Source organism: Balaenoptera musculus, chromosome 17 (assembly GCF_009873245.2).
Source record: "Balaenoptera musculus isolate JJ_BM4_2016_0621 chromosome 17, mBalMus1.pri.v3, whole genome shotgun sequence".
NCBI lineage: Eukaryota > Metazoa > Chordata > Mammalia > Artiodactyla > Balaenopteridae > Balaenoptera > Balaenoptera musculus.
In genome coordinates this window covers 9,315,641-9,338,102 of record NC_045801.1, presented here as the reverse complement: position 1 = coordinate 9,338,102, position 22,462 = coordinate 9,315,641, and the positions used below count along the sequence as shown (strand labels likewise).

The 22,462-nt window shown below is 44.5% G+C and overlaps 1 protein-coding gene across 1 annotated transcript in view; it reads right to left on the bottom strand.

Annotated features, from left to right (window-relative positions):
* Positions 1-22,462, bottom strand: part of KCNQ3 (potassium voltage-gated channel subfamily Q member 3) — a 300,778-nt gene that overhangs the window by 26,618 nt on the left and 251,698 nt on the right. The window contains exons 6-9 of the mRNA XM_036830813.1: positions 21,163-21,273; positions 19,342-19,437; positions 18,310-18,404; positions 4,710-4,736 (exon numbers count right to left, since the gene is read on the bottom strand). Coding sequence (XP_036686708.1) covers positions 4,710-4,736; positions 18,310-18,404; positions 19,342-19,437; positions 21,163-21,273 — 329 coding nt within the window. The remainder of the gene's footprint in view (positions 1-4,709; positions 4,737-18,309; positions 18,405-19,341; positions 19,438-21,162; positions 21,274-22,462) is intronic.

Sequence of the window (22,462 nt, the reverse complement as noted above, 5' to 3'; positions counted from 1 at the left end):
GTATATTCTATAAAATAAACGAGGCTCAGTATGTTTTAGTGTTGATGTTCTTTAATGCAATATTATTTTTAGGAATTTGAAAAGTTATGAGTAGAATTTATGCCTGTCATGGGCATCTATCATGTCTGTCTGCTCTATGTGTCACCCCCTATTCTTTGGGAAAAAGAACCCTATTCTATTGGAGAACAGATCTCCCATCTTCAACCAAGTGACTCTCATGGGGGCTGCCAAACACAGTGTCTTGAACCTACACCCACCCACCCTAACTGGTGGAAACATGACCTAGAGTTTGGTCACTCTTACTAACTTCTTACTCTCTGAGCCACAGAGACCAAGGTGTGACCATGTGACCCAAATTGGGCCAATCTAAACGCTTCCCTGGGATCTTTCAAACTAGACTTGGGTGAAGAACAGGTGGACAGAAGAAAGAGGAAAAAATATGTGATCCTGGGGCTGCTAACATCCACAGTCTTATCAGTATGGAGAAAGTCAGCTGAGACAGTGGAACCAAAAAGAGAAGCACAGACAAGAGTTGAAGAGAGAGATTCTGGAAGGGTCCTGTTCCTTGTTTCCCACCCAGGGGTTCCCATCCTCGCTGATGGGTGACTATGAAAGCCATTGTATTTCCTTCTGAGTCCAAGGTACTTTAAGTTGGGTTTCTGACACTTGGGGAATAAAGGGTTTGTCCATCCATCCATCCATCCATCCAACCATTTATCCATCCACCCACTTTTTCAGTAAATTAATATCTACTTAAAGCCAACCACATGCCAGGTTCTGTTCTAGGCACTGTTTCAGGTGCTGGAGAAAAGCAGTGAGCAAAACAGACAGAGTCTAGCCCCTTGGAGGCATTTGATCTAGTGGATAAGGCAGACAAGAAACAAATGCATCATCTATTAGGTAACCATCAGTGCTAACAAGGAAACTGAAGCAGGGTCAAGGGGTAGAGACTGGGGTGTGGTGGAGAGGCAAGGAGGGTCTATCTCAGGAGGTGACATTTGTCAGAGTCTCAAATGAAGTGAAGGAGCAAGCGGAACAGAGATAAGAGTTCCTGGCCGAGAGAGAACAAGCGCCAGGATCAAGAGTCTGCTAGATTAACTGACCTCACTCTTTTCTCCTGGAGGACAAAGAGGGCATGATGACCACCTGTGTTGTGGTGGGACTCAGCCTGCATAGTCTGATACAGTCGGACAGACTTATATCTGAAATCCTCATCTTGGCTATTTCTGTCCTTGGCTTAGGTGTAAGTTACATAAACGCTTGAGCTCAATCTCCTCCTAAGGAAAATGATTGTACAATATCTCTTTCATTAAATCATTTATACATTCAGCAAATTTATGGAGTACATCCTACATTTCAGGCACAGTGTTAGCCCTATCAAACTCATGGGGTAGAGAGGAAGAGGGAATTTTAAAAGTTTTGACTGTATATAAAGTAAATGCGGGATGTCCCTGGTGGTACAGTGGTTAAGAACCCACCTGCCAATGCAGGGTACACGGGTTCGAGTCCTGGTCCAGGAAGATCCCACATGCCACGGAGCAACTAAGCCCGTGCACCACAACTACTGAGCCTGCACTCTAGAGCCCGCGAGCCACAACCACTGAAGCCCGCACGCCACAACTACTGAAGCCCACGCACCTAAAGCCCGTGCTCCGCAACAAGAGAAGCCACCGCAATGAGAAGCCCACGCACCGCAATGAAGAGTAGCCCCTGTGCGCCACAACTAGAGAAAAGCCCGCACGTAGCAACGAAGACCCAACGCAGACAAAAATAAATAAATAAATAAATTTAAAAAAAGAAAAAAGACTAAAGTAAACGCTTCCTTAGGGGAAGTGCTGAGTCCTACGTAAGGGCACCACGAGTGGGGCATCTAAACTAGGTGAGAAGGGGTGAGGCGGTGGGTTGTCAACTGTCTCCCTCTTTACAAGAATTAATTAAGACGATCTGTGGAAAGTGCTCAGCCCCTACCGAGCCCACAACGGAGGTTGGCTCTCTTCCTTCTCAGAGTTATAGATCCCGAGAAGGAAGCATACAGTGATCAAAGCCAACCTCCCAGCCATTGTAGGAAGTCAGGGGGTTTCTGTTCCTCAAACAAGCTTGCATAAAAGCAAATCGGTCAAGACAGTCCCATCCTTGGGACCAAAGAAGCTCAGCTCTCTTGACCCTTTGAGGGGGGTGGTGGGAACACGCACTAGCTTTATAAGCAACTATAGGTATGAGCTCTTTCCAACAAGCTGACTAAAATGTTCCCTTTCTTATCCCAACAGAGAACCAGGAGCTGTTAAGTTAAAGAGAACATAACTCTTTCCTTGGGCTGACAAACAGACGTGTGGGCGTCCTGTGTTAGAAGGTGTCAAAAAGATGAACTCTAAATCTGATTCTGGCTATTTAGAAATAACAATAAAGTAAGATAGAAACACCAGTTAGCAGACAGCCTGTTGAAGAAGCTAATGGTATACCAGTAAGTATTCATCTAATGCACACGTACATGGCTGACCATTCTCTGGTCTCCTTGCTCCCTGCCTTCTTCGGTAAAAGAATTGATTCCTCTGTCGACAATTCACCCATCCTTCCTCCAGATCTCCGGCACCACCTCCAAGCTTCACGGCCACAATCACACCTGCCATCTCCCCTGCCAATCCATCAGCCAAATCTATTTGTTGTTCAAATCAGAAGCGCTGCACCCTGAGCCTGGATGAGGGAGGCTGAGTGGCTTATGTAACTGACCTAGCTCTTCCTGAAGAGGATGAGCCAGAAAACACCCAGCAACTCTAACCCTAAGAAATCATGAAATGTACGTTCCCTCTGTGTGTACCCCTGGCAGAGTGGAGAGTTCTTGACAGAGGCATGAGTAAGTTGATGAGCAGATTTCAGAGAGCCCATTTTCAATAACTGGAGAAGCATGGCCAGCAAAGCTGCAAAATGCATCTAAGTCCAAATGAAACCAAAGTGCCCAGTCCAGTGCACAGCGGTATTTTGCACATACATTCCAATTTGGCTAAATTCTGTTCGTGTCTGCATAGAAAAGGATATAAAGGTCAATGCAGTAATTCACTTGCAATGTCAACACCTGCATGATTTAAAACCCCATTGGTCATGAGATGAGGGGGAAAGAGAACTCCATGGGGAGTCCTGAGATTGCGTAACCCCTCGAGCTCATGATTTCTGTAAGTTGGGGTGAGACTGCCTTCTTGGGGCGGACTCATTTCTGTAAAAGCATCCAGAGGAGGATCTCTGAGGCATCTTCCCGCTCTCCCTCTGTGAGGCATGAGCTGCTTCAGGTCTTCTAGCAAATGTCTCCTGACACTGTCATTGTCAGTGGTCAGCCCTCCTTTGCAATCTCCCCAGATGCCCCCTAGAGTCCGGACTGGTTCCAAGCAAGAAATGCTCCCTCCATTTGAAAGTCTGCATAAAGGAGGGAGAAAGTCCAAACTGTGTCTTTGTCTGTGAGTTAACTGGTGCTGTCTGTTCCTTCCAGGCAGGATTAAGTGGTTCCCATACAGATGGTCTAGGGGTCCCACCACCTCCTCTGCCCAATCTGTCAGCTCTAGAAGGACAACAGCTGAGTTGGTGTCCAGGAGATTGACTGAGAGGCTTTACAAGTAGTTTGTCAACAGTAATACTTTAAATCTATATTATATACATAATGTATATTTACATTTATAATTATTTCTATTTATAAATACAGGTGGCTTTCCATATCTGCAGGTTCCGCATTCACAGGTTCAGTCAAGTGAGGGTCAAAAATATTCGAAAAAATTTTTCAGAAAGTTTCAAAACATAAAAGTTGAATTTGCCACATACGGGCAACTATTTACAGAGCATTTATGTTGTGTTTACAACTATTGATATAGCACTTGCATTGTATTAGGTATTATAACTAATCTAGAGATGATTTAAAGTACACAGAAGGATGCGCATAGGTTATATGCAAATGCTCTGGCATTTTATATAAGGGACTTGAGCATCTGCGGACTTTGGTATCCCTGAGGGTCCTGGAAACAATCCCCTGTGGATATAGAGGGATGACTTGTATACAAACAGTTAAACTGTTTGCAAGAGATGGTCTTCCTTTACAATCTCGAGCAGGGCCCATAGTTTCCCTGATACTGTGACATCTTCTCGAGAGGGAACCAAAAGGAAGAGAGAGGACTTATGCAGAAGCTCAACCTGTTTCTACAGCAGCCTGTAGTGAGCATGGTTTACTGGGGATCATGAATTATAGTCTTGATTCACGTTTCGAAGAACCATCTGTGAGTCCAAGAAGCGAACGAAGCAAGATATAATGGAAATAACATGGTCTTAACATTCAGACCTGAGTTTGAATTTTGGTCTTGCTCCTCAGTAGCTGTGTGACCCAGGCGGAGTAACTCAACGTCTCTGAGCCCCTGTCTCCTCAATCCATAAATGAAGACACGAGAGTCAATCTTTCACTGTGGATGTGAGGACCACATGAGATAACACATGCAGGACTCCAGGCCCAGAGGAGAAACACTCAAAATGTGGCTGTTGCTATGATCACAGTTAAGTTGTCCTTGAGTAAATTAACATGAAATTGGCAGAGGAAAATGGCGACCAGCAACAGCAGTGAACCCCAAAACTCTATCTCACGACCAGCAGGACTGCCCAGGGGCCCTACAGTGTACACAACTGGACCCTCTGTCCCGACACAGTGGTGGGAAGAAGAGGCTTCATAATCACAAACATACCTGGCTGCTGCATCCAGCTGTTCTTTCCTGTGAGGAGACGGGGGAGAAAAAAATAAACACAGCATAAATTACAGGCAACAGCTCCCCCTCTCCCCAAAATCTGTCCCCAAGCTTCCCTTTGATGAAGACGAAGGAGCAGGGTGGAGCTCTGGGACAAGATGGTGCAAGTGGAGGAGAGCCAGTGAATGACATGGGTTTCCCCAGCCAGACCCCAGACCCCTCCTGTGACCTAACAGGTCTGGCTCTGAACTCCAAGGTTCTTCTCAGCCATGCATTCATTTATTCATCCCCAGAATGGTTGCTGAGCACCTACTCTGCCCCACACCTTGTGCTGGGTTCAGGTGATCTGTTCAGCGGTGGGGACAGATCAGGAAACCAGGAATTTCATAACGTAGCAGCCACACACCCCATCACTCTGTCACCACCATCATCATTACAGTCGACATCATCATCACTAATATTTATTGTGCGGTAATTAGTAGGCAGATACTCTTTTAAGTGCTTTTTTTTTTTTTTAAGAACTCTCCCATTCTTTTTTTTTTTAATTATTTATTTTTATTTATTTATTTATGGCTGTGTTGGGTCTTCGTTTCTGTGCGAGGGCTTTCTCCAGTTGCGGCAAGTGGGGGCCACTCTTCATTGCGGTGCGCGGGCCTCTCACTATCGCGGCCTCTCTTGTTGCGGAGCACAGGCTCCAGACACGCAGGCTCAGTAGTTGTGGCTCACGGGCCCAGCTGCTTCGCGGCATGTGGGATCTTCCCAGACCAGGACTCAAACCCGTGTCTCCTGCATTGGCAGGCAGATTCTCAACCACTGCGCCACCAGGGAAGCCCTTAAGTGTTTTTTATGGATTCACTTATTTAATCATCACTGGCAACCCTATGAGGTAAGTATTATTATCACCCCCATTTTCCTGATGAGAAAACTGAGACACAGAGGGATTCAGTCCATTGCTCAAGGTCTCGCAGCCAGGAAGCCGCCGCATCAGGATTCAAACCTAGGTGACCTGGCTCCGGAGCCCACACTTCTAACCATGAGGCCACACGCAGTCTACACACATTCATGACCGAGACTTCGCTCAGGCTCTGCCTAGAACAGTCTTACACTTCCTTTAAGTTCCAGCTGGAGGGGCTCCTCCTGGTGTTTCTATCTAAATTCCCAGGGTTGAGGCTGAGCTAGTATCTTCGTATGTGGAATTGGACTGGATCACATTGTCTTAGAATTACATGGTCGTGCGGGGGCAGAGCCTCTGCTTTTCTCAGCTCTAAAACCTGAGCACCCCATACCCTGGCACTTCGTAAGAGCACAAGAAATACTGAATGAATACCTGGACTATCGTTGGGATCCAGGGGTGGGAGAAATGGGGACAGGATATGAGGTGTCTTGGTAGACGAGCAAAAGGACCAGCTGGAGAGTTAAGGATTTCTAGTTCATGCGTCAGCTCAGCCTGTGGGTCTAGTGTGGCTTTGAGCTGGACACATCCTCTGGGCCTATTTCCCCTCCTGAGGCATGTGGACAGAAAAAGCTCTGACTTTTTAGAATCCTCTGGGTCTCTGGCTCCAGGAAAAGTAGGGACGGCAGTAAGAGGAGAAGGAAGGGCTTCCCTGGTGGTGCAGCGGTTGAGTCTGTCTGCCAATGCAGGGGACACGGGTTCGAGCCCTGGTCTGGGAGGATCCCACATGCCGTGGAGCAGCTAGGCCCGTGAGCCACAACTACTGAGCCTGCGCGTCTGGAGCCTGTGCTCCGCAACAAGAGAGGCTGCGATAGTGAGAGGCCCACGCACCACGATGAAGAGTGGCCCCCGCTCGCCGCAACTAGAGAAAGCCCTCGCACAGAAACAAAGACACAACACAGCCAAAAAAATAAGGTAAATAAATAAATAAGTCAGGAGCTCTTTAAACAAAAAAAAAAAAAAAAAAAGAGGAGAAGGAAAAGGTGAGGGAGTGGGCCGAGGGCAGGATGGGAGCAGAGGGCAACGTGGGGGGCGGTGCTAAAGGCAGGGATAAATTAGGAGCATGGGACTATCAGATACACCCTACTATACATAAAATAGATAAGCAACAAGGATTGATTGTATAGCACAGGGAGGATCTTGTAGTAACCTACAACGGAAAATCATCTGAAAAAATATATAACTGAGTCACTATGCTGTACACCTGAAACTAACACAATATTGTAAATCAGCTATATTTCAATTTAAAAAAAGAATCAGAGGCACCACTTGCATTCCTTTCTCATGCTACAGGACAATGATTCCATGCCCCCCCCCTCCAGCATCAGAACTCCCCCACCTCCCCACTCCCCCCCCCCAGCCATTGACCTTGACCTCAGCAGAGATCTGCCGCATGGTCCTACCACCATATTGACAATCTTATACCTGGTCTCGCCCACTGGCTTCCCTTCAGCGCTGATGGATGAAGGGTCCATGCTCCTGCTGACGGCTTCACTTGTGCCTTGAAGCCCATGCCCTCCATCCTGCTCTCTCCTCTAGCCCTCCCCTCCACCACCACCGCATCCGCCTATACCCCTCTCTACCATTATACCATTATCCCGTTCTCATCAAGGATAAAACCTGAGCCCTACATCCCTTGCAGCTGTGTCATCTGCACTCACTGTCCCCACGTGCTCATTTCCTTGTCACCCTTTGGCCTGTGTAAGCTCGCTTTCTGCCCACTGCTCCACTGCAACTGCTCTAGTCAAAGCCCCAACACACTCCAAGAGATAACACCCAGTGGGCAATTCTCTGTCCCTGTCTCCATCAACCATGTGACAGGACTAGCACGGTTGACCCTCTCCTGTTCACTGTTCTATCCCCAATGCCACGCCCAGTGTCTAGCACGTAAGAGATGCTCAGTTAAATACTTGCCGAATGTATGGATAAATGAAGAAAGGATTTGTAACCACATTCCAGAGGGTATGTTCTAGCCCTGAAACCCACTGCTTCCTTCCAGCACAGATTCAACCAGCAGAGACTAAACACCTAGGATGGGCCAGGTACTTTCGCACATTTTATTCAGTTTGACCTTCACAACAACAATCTTCAGAAAGGCTATTATTATCTCAACAAAACTTGTCTCATCTTACTTTTATCCAATTTTCTCCCAAAAAACTCTTTCTTTTCAGAGATATAATGGGCTTTGGCATAAGACCTGGGTTCCAATCTTTGCTCCATTGCTTACTAGCTGGGTGACATTAGACAAGCTGATTAATCTCACTGATGTTCTGATTCTTCACCTATAAGCTTGGGGTTATGAAAAATGGAGTTACCCATTCTACTTATCTCCCAGGACATTCTAAAGATTAAATGAGATAGCCTGTATGAAAACAGATCCAATGTTATTTGGCCATAGCAAAGGGTTACTGCATATAGTTCCCCTTCTCCATTTCTAAGCACTCAAATAACCTTGACCCTGGTCATAAAAAGAACAAGTTCTGGTTCTACAATAAATTAACTGGGTCTTCTTGGTCAAGTAACTTCTGTTTCTTGGGCCTAAGTCTCAGCTCCATTTTAGTTCTATTATCTAATGATTCCAAAGCTGCACTGTCCAATGGTAGCCACTAATCAATCACATATGGCTATTTAAATTAAAATTAAAGAAAATTAACAATTCAATTCCTCAGTTGCACTAGTAATAGATGCTCAACAGCCACATGTAACTAGTGGTTACCATATAGGGCAGTGCAGCTATAGACAATTCTACTATCACTTTTAGGGAACAAATCTGTGTGCATGTTTTTTTGTTGGTGGTAAGTAACACCTGGTTTTTAATGTCTGCTCTCTTCTCTGCTTGTGCATGAGGATGTACAATCTGCCATCCCCCCAGCATCTTCCTGTACCTTCTCAGCCTCCTACCACCTACTTCTACCAGGTCTACACAGTTTCCATTGGCCAGCAAATCAGAAGACCTGGGTTTGATCCCAGCTATGCCCAACATGATGTGTGGCCTTGAGCAAGTTCCTGAGCTGCTGGGGGCCTCAGTTTCTTCTCATATAAAATTGGGGTGGGACTTGAAACTCTCCGAGGTTCTTTGCAATTCAAAAGTAATGATTTTATAATTTTAAGTAATCATAAAAGAAAAACAAAAAAGGCAATACCATCACTCATCACTGCTAGCCCAAAATATGCATGTATATACATACACATATGTACACATGTGCGTATACATACACACATATACTTGCAAATTAACAAAGAACTACACTTGCTGGAAACTGATATGACACCACTCTTAGAAATGGGCTACACAACTTCATCCTTCAAAATCTTTTGGAGGACTATAAAATGGTTCAGCCACCATGGAAAACAGTCTGGCAGTTTCTCAAAATGTTAAACATAGAGTTACCTATTCCACTCCTAGGTATATACCCAAGAGCATTGAAAACACATATCCACACAACATGTACCTAAATGTTCATGGGCCAAAAAGTGGAAATAACACAAATATGCATCAACTGATGAATGGATAAATACAGTGGGGTATATATGATGGAATATTATTCAGCCATAAAAGGAATAAAGTTCTGATACACAAGACAACATAGATGCAACTTGAAAATATTATGATGGGTGAAAGAAGTCATATTATAAGATTTTATTTTTATATGAAATGTCCAGAATAGGCAGAATAGAGAGAGAAAATATTAGTGGTTGCAAGGGCTGGGGGAAAAGAGGGAACCAAGAGTAACTGCTAAAGGGCACAGGGTTTCTTTTTGGGGTAATGAAAATATTCTGGAATTAGATAGTGGCGATCAATGCCCAACTTTGTGAATATACTAAAAACCTACCAAATTGTTACTTTAAAAGGGTACCTTTTATGGTATGCGAAATCCTTTTGTAGTATATGAAATATATCTCAATAAAGTGTTTTTTCAAAAAAGTAAGTCAAATAAAAAAACCTTTAGGAAGCAGGTGAGGACACACCAGTGTATTACCAGCTACTTTTTTTTTTTTTTTGCCATTAAACATATGGAGTGGGTTGGAATATGGGGGCGACATTCTTTTCCCAAGGGATGGCCTTGTTTCAGAATGGTTGCCAAGTGAATTCTCTAGTGGCTTTATACTTTTGTCCTTGAAAAAAAGAAAGAAATGTTCTCTCTTAAAAGCCATTCCCATATCACGGCTGCTGTCTGCAGCACAATGTATTCCTTGGAGTCTCCGACAGCTAGGACAATGCCTTATTTATAATAAATCAACCCAAAAGAATGGTCCTCTTGCCAAGACCTTGGGATGCAAAGCAAACAGAAATCTTGTTGATTCAGAATTCAATGTGGTTTCACAAGTTCTTGTTTTTGAGTTCAAGGTCACTCTGTTCTCTTCAGGAGAACCACCTTCCCATTCTAAGACTCTTGTTATCCCGAGGAAGGCTGATACTACCCCAAACTCAAAATGATTATAGCAACAATCGAATGTTAGAATCAAAAGGAATCACAGAGATCATCTTCTGAGTAAATCTAATTACAAGTAAGAAGACAAAGTTAGTAAACCAAAATTTATCATTCCATTATGGAAGCCTTGCTTCTTCTCATCTCGTTAACTATCCCACAAGTCATCACTCCCTGAGTTTCTTTCCCTTTGCTTATTCCCTTTCAGGTCCTCCCTCTATCCTCCCTTCCTACTGCTGTTACCTTGGTTTAAGCTCTCATTTCCTCTTCCCCTGAATCCTGCATTCCTTTGTTAGCTGATCTCCTTGTGTAGAATCCTGAGCCTGTCCAATCCATCCTCCCTCCTGTCACTTTCCTGAAACACACATCTGATCATGTCATTCTCTGTTGCCAATAGCTTCTCTTCGCTTTCAGAATCAAGGTCAGAGTCCTTCACAAGTCACTCGTGACCTGCATGGTCTGGTCCAATCCTTAGCATGTATAAGGGGCTCAAAAATATTGGTGGACCGAATGCCTGGACTAGAAAGTGCCACATGCCACTAGACCCTCTTGGGAGTAACAGCACCATAGATGCTGAGATGGGAGAGGTAAGCAGGACCCTGAGGTTCTGGGGCCCTGTGGGTTGTGGTCAGGTTCTGGATCTTGTTCTCTTCATCATGGTTATCCAGTGGAAAGTTTTATGCAGGGAAATGAGTCAGACATGATGTCATGAATTTTCTTAAATCTTTATGACAGTCCGGTGATGGAAGTGGAGGGAAAATTGAGGCCGAGTTCAGAGCCTGGTCGCAGGTTCCACAATGAGAGTGTGGGAAGGTGGGATGGGGTTGGGGGGAGCCACCCGTCCAGCACTGGGTCATGCTATGGTTCATGGACCCAGACACATGGCAGAAACACGCTTCAGAGGAGGGTCCCCACTCCAGGTATGAGTTCTGAGTGTCCCTCTACTTCTTCTTCCAACTCAAGGGTCCTATCCACCCAGCCTTCTATCCACACACTTAAAAATCTGAGCTCTGGACCACAGTGTCTAAAATCTGGCAAGGATTTTGGGCACTTTGCTGATGGTGTCGGTGAGCGCGTTTCCTGCCTGAGCGCAACCAGTGGCAAGTCGCAGGCACCTCCAGTTTCCCAAGGTGAAAGCTTAGATTTTTGAGATTAGGAACCAAGATGGCGGAGTAGAAGGACGTGCTCTCACTCCCTCTTGCGAGAACACCAGAATCACAACTAGCTGCTGGACAATCATCGACAGGAAGACACTGGAACTCACCAAAAAAGATACCCCACATCCAAAGACAAAGGAGAAGCCACAATGAGACGGTAGGAGGGGCGCAATCCCAGTAAAATCAAATCCCATAACTGCTGGGTGAGTGACTCACAGACTGGAGAACACTTATACCACAGAAGTCCACCCACTGGAGTGAAGGTTCTGAGCCCCACGTCAGGCTTCCCAACCTGGGGGTCCGGCAACGGGAGGAGGAATTCCTAGAGAATCAGACTTTGAAGGCGAGTGGGATTTGATTGCAGGACTTCGACAGGACTGGGGGAAACAGAGACTCCACTCTTGGAGGGCGCACACAAAGTAGTGTGTGCATCGGGACCCAGGGGAAGGAGCAGTGACCCCAGGGGAGACTGAACCAGACCTACCTGCTAGTGTTGGAGGGTCTCCTGCAGAGGTGGGGGGGCGGGGGGGGGAGTTGTGGCTCACCGTGAGGACAAGGACACTGGCAGCAGAAGTTCTGGGAAGTACTCCTTGGCGTGAGCCCTCCCAGAGTCTGCCATTAACCCCACCAAACAGCCCAGGTAGGCTCAATCGTTGGGTTGCCTCAGGCCAAACAACTAACAGGGAGGGAACCCAGCCCCACCCATCAGCTGTCAAGCGGATTAAAGTTTTACTGAGCTCTGCCCACCAGAGCAACAGTCAGCTCTACCCACCACCAGTCCCTCCCATCAGTAAACATGCACAAGCCTCTTAGATAGCCTCATCCACCAGAGGGCAGACAGCAGAAGCAAGAAGAACTACAGTCCTGCAGCCTGTAGAACGAAAACCACATTCACAGAAAGATAGACAAGATGAAAAGGCAGAGGGCTATGTACCAGATGAAGGAACAAGATAAAACCACAGAAAAACAACTAAATGAAGTGGAGATAGGCAACCTTCCAGAAAAAGAATTCAGAATAATGATAGTGAAGATGATCCAGGACCTCGGAAACAGAATGGAGGCAAAGATCCGAGAAGATGCAAGAAATGTTTAACAAAGACCTAGAAGAATTAAATAACAAACAAACAGAGACGAACAATACAATAACTGAAATGAAAAATACACTAGAAGGAATCAATAGCAGGATAACTGAGGCAGAAGAACGGATAAGTGACCTGGAAGACAGAATGGTGGAATTCACTGCTGCGCAACAGAATAAAGAAAAAAGAATGAAAAGAAATGAAGACAGCATAAGAGACCTCTGGGACAACATTAAATGCAACAGCATTCGCATTATAGGGGTCCCAGAAGGAGAAGAGAGAGAGAAAGGACCCAAGAAAATATTTGAAGAGATTATAGTTGAAAACTTCCCTAACATGGGAAAGGAAATAGCCACCCAAGTCCAGGAAGTGCAGCGAGTCCCATACAGGATAAACCCAAGGAGAAACACGCTGAGACACATAGCAATCAAACTGGCAAAAATTAAAGACAAAGAAAAATTATTGAAAGCAGCAAGGGAAAAACGACAAATAACATACAAGGGAACTCCCATAAGGTTAACAGCTGATTTCTCAGCAGAAACTCTACAAGCCAGAAGGGAGTGGCATGATATACTTAAAGTGATGAAAGGGAAGAACCTACAACCAAGATTACTCTACCTGGCAAGGATCTCATTCAGATTCGATGGAGAAATCAAAAGCTTTACAGACAAGCAAAAGCTAAGAGAATTCAGCACCACCAAACCAGCTCTTCAACAAATGCTAAAAGAACTTCTCTAAGTGGGAAACACAAGAGACCAAAAGGACCTACAAAAACAAACCCAAAACAATTAAGAAAATGGTCATAGGAACATACATATCGATAATTACCTTAAACGTGAATGGATTAAATGCCCCAACCAAAAGACACTGGCTTGCTGAATGGATACAAAAACAAGACCCATCTATATGCTGTCTACAAGAGACCCACTTCAGACCTAGGGACACATACAGACTGAAAGGGAGGGGATGGAAAAAGATATTCCATGCAAATGGAAATCAAAAGAAAGCTGGAGTAGCAATACTCATATCACATAAAATAGACTTTAAAATAAAGAATGTTACAAGAGACAAGGAAGGACACTACGTAATGATCAAGGGATCAATCCAAGAAGAAGATATAACAATTATAAATATATATGCACCCAACACAGGAGCACCTCAATACATAAGGCAACTGCTAACAGCTATAAAAGAGGAAATTGACAGTAGCACAATAATAGTGGGGGACTTTAACACCTCACTTACACCAATGGACAGATCATCCAAAATGAAAATAAATAAGGAAACAGAAGCTTTAAATGACACAACAGACCAGATAGATTTAATTGATATTTATAGGACATTCTATCCAAAAACAGCAGATTACACTTTCTTCTCAAGTGCGCACGGAACATTCTCCAGGATAGATCACACCTTGGGTCACAAATCAAGCCACAGTAAATTTAAGAAAATTGAAATCATATCAAGCATCTTTTCTGACCACAATGCTATGAGATTAGAAATCAATTACAGGGAAAAAAACGTAAAAAACACAAACACATGGAGGCTAAACAATACGTTACTAAATAACCAAGAGATCACTGAAGAAATCAAAGAGGAAATCAAAACATACCTAAAGACAAATGACAATGAAAACACGATGATCCAAAACCTATGGGATGCAGCAAAAGCAGTTCTAAGACGGAAGTTTATAGCTATACAAGCCTACCTCAAGAAACAAGAAAAATCTCAAATAAACAATCTAACCTTATACTTAAAGGAACTAGAGAAAGAAGAACAAACAAAATCCAAAGTTAGAAGAAGGAAGGAAATCATAAAGATCAGAGCAGAAATAAATGAAATAGAAACAAAGAAAACAATAGCAAAGATCAATAAAACTAAAAGCTGGTTCTTTGAGAAGATAAACAAAATTGATAAACCATTAGCCAGACTCATCAAGAAAAAGAGGGAGAGGACGCAAATCAATAAAATTAGAAATGAAAAAGGAGACGTTACAACAGACACCGCAGAAATACAAAGCATCCTAAGAGACTACTACAAGCAACTCTATGCCAATAAAATGGACAACCTGGAAGAAATGGACAAATTCTTAGAAAGGTATAACCTTCCAAGACTGAACCAGGAAGAAACAGAAAATATGAACAGACAAATCACAAGTAACGAAATTGGAACTGTGATTAAAAATCTTCCAACATACAAAAGTCCAGGACCAGATGGCTTCACAGGTGAATTCTATCAAACATTTAGAGAAGAGCTAACACCCATCCTTCTCAAACTCTTCCAAAAAATTGCAGAGGAAGGAACACTCCCAAACTCATTCTATGAGGCTACCATCACCCTGATACCAAAACCACACAAAGATACTACAAAAAAAGAAAATTACAGGCCAATATCACTGATGAACAGAGATGCAAAAATTCTCAACAAAATACTAGCAAACAGAATCCAACAACACATTAAAAGGATCATACACCATGATCAAGTGGGATTTATCCCAGGGATGCAAGGATTCTTCAATATATGTAAATCAATCAATGTAATAAACCATATTAACAAATTGAAGAATAAAAACCATATGATCATCTCAATAGATGCAGAAAAAGCTTTTGACAAAATTCAACACCCATTTATGATAAAAACTCTCCAGAAAGTGGGCATAGAGGGAACCTACCTCAACATAATAAAGGCCATATACGACAAACCCACAGCAAACATCATTCTCAATGGTGAAAAACTGAAAGCATTTCCTCTAATATCAGGAACAAGACAAGGATATCCACTCTCACCACTATTATTCCACATAGTCTTAGAAGTCCTAGCCACGGCAATCAGAGAAGGAAAAGAAATAAAAGGAATACAAATTGGAAAAGAAGAAGTAAAACTGTCACTGTTTGCAGATGACATGATACTATACATAGAGAATCCTAAAGATGCCACCAGAAAACTACTAGAGCTAATCAAGGAATCTGGTAAAGTTGCAGGATACAAAATTAATGCACAGAAATCTCTTGCATTGCTATACACTAATGATGAAAAATCTGAAAGAGAAATTAAGGAAACACTCCCATTAACCATTGCAACAAAAAGAATAAAATACCTAGGAATAAACCTACCTAGGGAGACAAAAGACCTGTATGCAGAAAACTATAAGACACTGATGAAAGAAATTAAAGATGATACCAACAGATGGAGAGCTATACCATGTTCTTGGATTGGAAGAATCAATATTGTGAAAATGACTATACTACCCATAGCAATCTACAGATTCAGTGCAATTCCTATCAAATTACCAATGGCATTTTTTACGGAACTAGAACAAATCATCTTAAAATTTATATGGAGACACAAAAGACCCTGAATAGCCAAAGCAGTCTTGAGGGAAAAAAACGGAGCTGGAGGAATCAGACTCCCTGATTTCAGACTATACTGCAAAGCTACAGTAATCAAGACAATATGGTACTGGCACAAAAACAGAAACAAAGATCAATGGAACAAGATAGAAAGCCCAGAGATAAACCCACGCACCTATGGTCAACTAATCTATGACAAAGGAGGCAAGGATATACAATGGAGAAAAGACAGTCTCTTCAATAAGTGGTGCTGGGAAAACTGGACAGCTACATGTAAAAGAATGAAATTAGAACGCTCCCTAACACCATACACAAAAATAAACTCAAAATGGATTAGAGACCTAAATGTAAGACTGGACACTATCAAACTGTTAGAGGAAAACATAGGAAGAACACTCTTTGACATAAATCACAGCAAGATCTTTTTTGATCCACCTCCTAGAGTAATGGAAATAAAAACAAAAATAAACAAATGGGACCTAATGAAACTTCAAAGCTTTTGCACAGCAAAGGAAACCAGAAACAAGATGAAAAGACAGCCCTCAGAATGGGAGAAAATATTTGCAAACGAATCAACGGACAAAGGATTAATCTCCAAAATATATAAACAGCTCATGCAGCGCAATATTAAAGAAACAAAGAACCTAATCCAAAATGGGCAGAAGACCTAAATAGACATTTCTCCAAAGAAGACATATAGATGGCCAAGAAGCACATGAAAAGCTGCTCAACATCACTAATTATTAGAGAAATGCAAATCAAAAGTACAATGAGGTATCACCTCACACCAGTTAGAATGGGCATCATCAGAAAATCTACAAACAACAAATGCTGGAGAGGGTGTGGAGAAAAGGGAACCCTCTTGCACTGCTGATGGGAATATAAATTGATACAGCCACTATGGAGAACAGTATGGAGGTTCCTTAAAAAACTAAAAATAGAATTACCATATGATCCAGCAATCCCACTATTGGGCATATACCCAGAGAAAACCATAATTCAAAAAGACACATGCACCCCAATGCTCATTGCAGTACTATTTACAATAGTCAGGTCATGGAAGCAACCTAAATGCCCATCGACAGACGAATGGATAAAGAAGAAGTGGAACATATATACAATGGAATATTACACAGCCATAAAAAGGAACGAAATTGGGTCATTTGTAGAGACGTGGATGGATCTAGAGACTTGTTATACAGAGTGAAGTAAGTCAGAAAGAGAAAAACAAATATCGTATATTAATGCATATATGTGGAACCTAGAAAATGGTACAGATGAACCGGTTTGCAGGGCAGAAATTGAGACACAGATGTAGAGAACAAACGTATGGACACCAAGGGGGGGAAGAGGCGGGGTGGTGGTGGTGTGATGAATTGGGCGATTGGGATTGACATGTATATACTGATGTGTATAAAATTGATGACTAATAAGGACCTGCTGTATAAAAAAATAGATAAAATAAAACTCAAAAATTAAAAAAAAAAATCTGGCAGGATGCGGTCTATTTCAGAAGCCCACGTAGTGAAAAGATCATGGGCTTTGGAGGCCTCTAGATGTGGCTGACACTGGCCAAAATGACCAAAGTTCCGGAGCCCCAGTTGGCTCATCCGTGAGAGGAGCCTGGTGGTACCGACCACCCAGCCTGTCTCCAAGGATGCACCATGGGCCACTGTGTCAGAATCAACAGGGGCGCCTGTGTGAGGTGCTTTAGCTACTCTAACGCCATTGAAACTGCTAAAGGTGGATGCAGGATCTGGTGTTTACAGTCCCCCACTGATTTTAACGCACCTTAACATTTGAGAATCTCTGACTTATTTCACAGGATGCCTGTGAGAATTAAATGAAATGTGAACTTGGATCCCAGGAACATATTGGACATCCAATAAGTATTCATTTCCCTCTCCCTTTTCATAGGTGCTGGCCAGGGACTTCCCTGGCAGTCCAGTGGTTTGGACTCTGCGCTTCCACTGCAGGGGGCACAGGTTTGATCCCTGGTCGGGGAACTAAGACCCCACAAGCTGTGTGGTGTGGCCAAAAGAAAATTTAAAAAAAACAATAAAAAAAATAACTTAGGCGCTGGCCATAGGAAGAGGTTTTAATTTTTTTTTTCCTGAAGGCTTTCGTTTAATCTCCCACCTCTGAGAACACAAAACAACATGTCTGGGTCCCCAGCTGCTTCTTCTCCATGCCCTTTCCCCCCGTCCAGAGTGGTCTCGGGGTGCAGGCCATGCGCAGGTGCTGGGGCCTCCAGGACCGCCAGGGTGGCCCACTGCACTAGCTGCTCACTTCCTCAGCCACTAATCCTGCTCCAACATTGGCCCGACCTCCCTTTTCAGCCACTCCACACTGTCTAGCTGGAAACGCTGGGTGACACCCTGCGGTCATCTAGGGAGCTTTAAAAAATACTGATGCCTGGGCTGCAACCCTGGGGATTCTGATTGAATCAGCCCGGGTATGGTCTGGGCATTGGGATATTCTAAGCTCTAATGATTCTGAAATGCAGCCCAGATTGGGAACCACTGCCCTGAAGGACGTCCTCTGGGAAACTGTGAAGGCCACAGGCACAAATACAGACCCATGGGAGGGATGGTCAGTCACGCTCTGAGCATTCAGATGAGTGGCCACTTGCCTGAAGAACGGCAAAGAGACGACTGATTCATAGAACCTCCATGTCGCCACGAGATCAATCCTGTTGGGGTTGGTAGCATAGTACCTCCAGGCGGCCTGCGGAGGAGAAAAGAGGGGCAGGAATGACCTGGTGTCACCGGAAACTTTCACATGGAATCCCACAACATTAAAACAGAAAGCCCTTGACACCTAAGAGTAAAACGTGCAGTGAGGTCATATCCAGAGAAGCCGGATTCTTGGCTTTCTGTAGCTCCTATGGGAAGAAAACCTTCCTTGACCCCATCATCTCGGAGCTATAATTGATGGTGTGGGGTGTGCAGAGGTGAACTACAGTGGACGGGGGACGCGGGTGCTGGGTAGAAGATCCCTGAAAGGAGCAGGGATTACTCTCTTTGCAAGATTCCTTGAGATTTCTCAAACAGGTAGGAAGACTGTTGTCTTCTGTTCCACTTCTGTGCATTTCCCAGTACAAGAGACAGCCCGGGAGATGAGTTTTTGATTCTAATATACTAGGTCTTCTGTATACCATGATGGTTTGGGGTTTGCGAAGATAGAGCAGGCTCTTAGAGATCAGCACTGGCCTAGAAACTACAGTATGGAGGGTAACATCATGTACCATCCTGTATCTGACCCACAGAGACACCCGCTCCAACTGGACACGAGTTCACGAGTGGGTGGTCACGCAGACACTCAGTCCCAGGCAGCTAGAGCCAGAACGCTCTCTCTTTTCCTATTCTCTGCGCTCCCAGTGGCCCATAAAACCACAAAGCAGGAACTTTCTCTGAAGTGAAAGAGGGAACCTTCTGCCTCTCCCACCATCGCTCACTCTGGTCCCCAACCCCCAGCCCACGGTTCGGGGAGAGAGAAGGATGGAGAGCTGGCAGGAGACCAACACCCACTGCCGCCTGGCTGCCTATAGACACACACACAGAGACAGACACACACACAGAGACAGACAGACACACAGACACACAAGCAGAGGCAGCTACCCGGGATCTGAGTCCCATTCCAGTTCATCCCCAGGCAGACAGACCTGGATGAGCTCAGCAGCGGGCTTCCTCCTTTTCTCAAAGTGCTTCTGACGGTGCTGTTCCTGCACCTTGAGCGCCAGCCCGGACCCCAGGATGCCCTGAAGGGAGAGGTCAGGCCCTGAAGTCAGCCCCACCCAGACTCTCCCGGAGCCCCCGCCCCCCCCCCCCCACCGCGACTCCCAGGAGCAGGACGACACTGAGCCAAGGGGAGGAGGAAAGATCCCTTCTTTCCCTTCCAGGGAGTAGGAGCTGGGTTAAGTGGAGCCTTGAAGCCAGGGCTTCCTGACTCTGCCACTTCCCAGCGGTGAGACCCTGGGCCAGCCTCCTCTCTGCTGCATCTCACTTTCTTCCACACGGAAGTAGGATAAAGGTACCTACCTCATAATTCTGTTAGGAAAAAAAGTGAGATAATGTAATAGGAACTGCCTAGTAAGGAGTAGGATGCAGAATAGATTCCCAGTTACTATTAAGGGAATTTAAAAAATATTTTAGTTGCTTGAATTGTCACTTGAGGCTTTTACTCTGGCTGGAATCTCTCTGAATTGTGATCTGTTTTGATACCCAGGTCGGACTCTCATGTGAATTACACAGGTAGGAACACACCCTTTTCAAGTCAAGAGAGAATTCAGAGACCAAGTCGCACCCTCACTGCCCCTCACCTGTTATAGATAAGGAAACTGAGAATCAGAAAGGCCATATGCCCAAGGTCAAACAGCTTAGAAAAAAAATAGACCAGGTAGGGCTGCAGTGGACAAAGAACATTAGCAACCAAAGGATGGGAGGTGAAGGGCAGGAAAGAGGGTTTGTTACACAAGAAGGTTCTCTTCAAGCTTTGTGATTAAGAGCCAGGCTTGGAATGAGCAGACCTGGGTCCCTGGCTCCACAACCCAAAAGCCCTGTGACTGTGGAAACTTCACTAACCCAATTAAGCCTCGGTCTTCTCATCTGGAAAATGGAGATAAAAGTAGTGCCAAACTCCTAATGTCACGGAGATTAAGTGAGATGGTGTAGGTAAAGCATTTGGCATGAATCTAGTACACAGTATGTTCAACAAGTGCTATCTATTATTATTGATGTTATTACACTGATGGGCACTGGGCTTTGGGGAAGTCACTCTATCAGGGGTCAAAACTTATTCTTGAGGGAAATGCATTTTTTATATAAACCAGTAGATGACAGGGCAAGGGAAGGGAACTCACATATACAAAGGACCCGCTATGTGCAAGGAATACATGGGTGAAAGACATAATCTCAGCTCCCCAGGAGCTCACAATCTTCTGGGCAGGCAGATTTGGAAATGTGCAATCCCAGCACGGGGTCTGAAATGCCTTTACAGAGCAATGCCCAGAGGAGGGAAGGACTAACTCAGCCTAAAGAAGGCAGCATTGAAACTGGGTCTTGAGGATAAATAACAAGGTCCTACTGTACAGCACGGGGAACTATATTCAATATCCTGTGATAAACCATAAGGGAAAAGAATATTAAAAAAAAGAATGTCTCTATGTGTATAACTGAGTCACTTTGCTGTACAGCAGAGATGGGCACAGCATTGCAAATCAGCTATACTTCAATTAAAAAAAAAAAAAAGAAAAGAAACTGGGTCTTGAAAGAGGAGTAGGTGTTTGGGGGGATCACTCCTGGCGAAGGGATCAGCACAGCCTATGGCAGAGAGACGGGAAACCATGCTACGGGGATGGTTATTGAGTTGATAGAGCTGGAATTCAAGATACGAGACGATGGAAGATGAGGCTGGAAAGCAGAGCTGGGGCCACGCGGTGAGGGATCCTGCCCATCACGCTAGGGAGAACACCCGAGATACTCACCGCTGGAAGGGCAAAAAAGGAGACGCCAATTAAGGAAAAGGTGGCTGCAATCAGACGGCCCTCCCACGTTTTGGGCGTCTTGTCTCCGTAGCCAATGGTGGCCAGTGTGATCTGAAGAGACAAGAGTTCAGACACGCGGCTTCCCAGGGAGAGGAAATTAACTGATGTATCAGCTGAGCTTCACCTATAAGCCTTTGTACCGACCGGGGTGCTGTTCCCGTTTAGAATCAGATTCCCACTGGAGGGCTTCCCTGGTGGCGCAGTGGTTGAGAATCTGCCTGCTAATGCAGGGGACACGGGTTCGAGCCCTGGTCTGGGAAGATCCCACATGCCGCGGAGCAACTGGGCCCGTGAGCCACAACTACTGAGCCTGCGCGTCTGGAGCCTGTGCTCCGCAACAAGAGAGGCCACGATAGTGAGAGGCCCGCGCACCGCGATGAAGAGTGGCTCCCACTTGCCGCAACTAGAGGAAGCCCTCGCACAGAAACGAAGACCCAACGCAGCCAAAAACATAAATAAATAATAATTAAAAGTGCTAATAATTTAAAAAAAAAAAAAAGGATTCCCACGGGAGAGAAGGTACTAAGTACCAGCGAATTTATATGGGAGCCTTGAGACCACACCTGTTTCTAAGTTAAGGATTTCCTCCCTATAGTCAATCAGTCAACAAATATTTCAATAATTGCAAACATGTGTATGTGACATACATTCATGTGTATTTTTGCCCATGTGTGATTTTGTGTATAGCCATGATTCTAAATATATGTGCTCTTGTGGGTGTATTCATATGTATTGTGTGTATATGTGTGCATGGCTAAGGTCTGTGTCCGTGTCTGTCCTGGTATGAGTTGAATATTCCTGTGTGTGTTTACATGTATAGGTTATCAGCACACATGTACTTTATGAACATGGAAGGCAGGCTTTCGGAGCAGTTAAGAGCGTGGCTTCTAGAACCCAAATGCCTGAGTTCAAATCCCAAGTCAACCACTAACTGGCTCAGAGATCGTCCTGGAATTAGTTACTCAACTTCATGCCTCAGTTTCCCCATTTTTAAAAGCGGGCTGATAATAAGAGTTATTTCAGCTTAAAATAGATTTATAAATGTAAAGTGCTTAGAGCAATGCTTTAGTACCACATGTCCTGTGGGTGTGGGGCTGTGTGTCTCTAGGTGTGTTTGAGGGTCTGGGTACACACATCTACATCTGCCACTGTGTCTGTTTACACAGCATGGCCTGGCTGATGACAGCCTACGACGAATGAGGTGAGGTCCCTGAGTGACCGTAGGACCAGACTGTTTAGA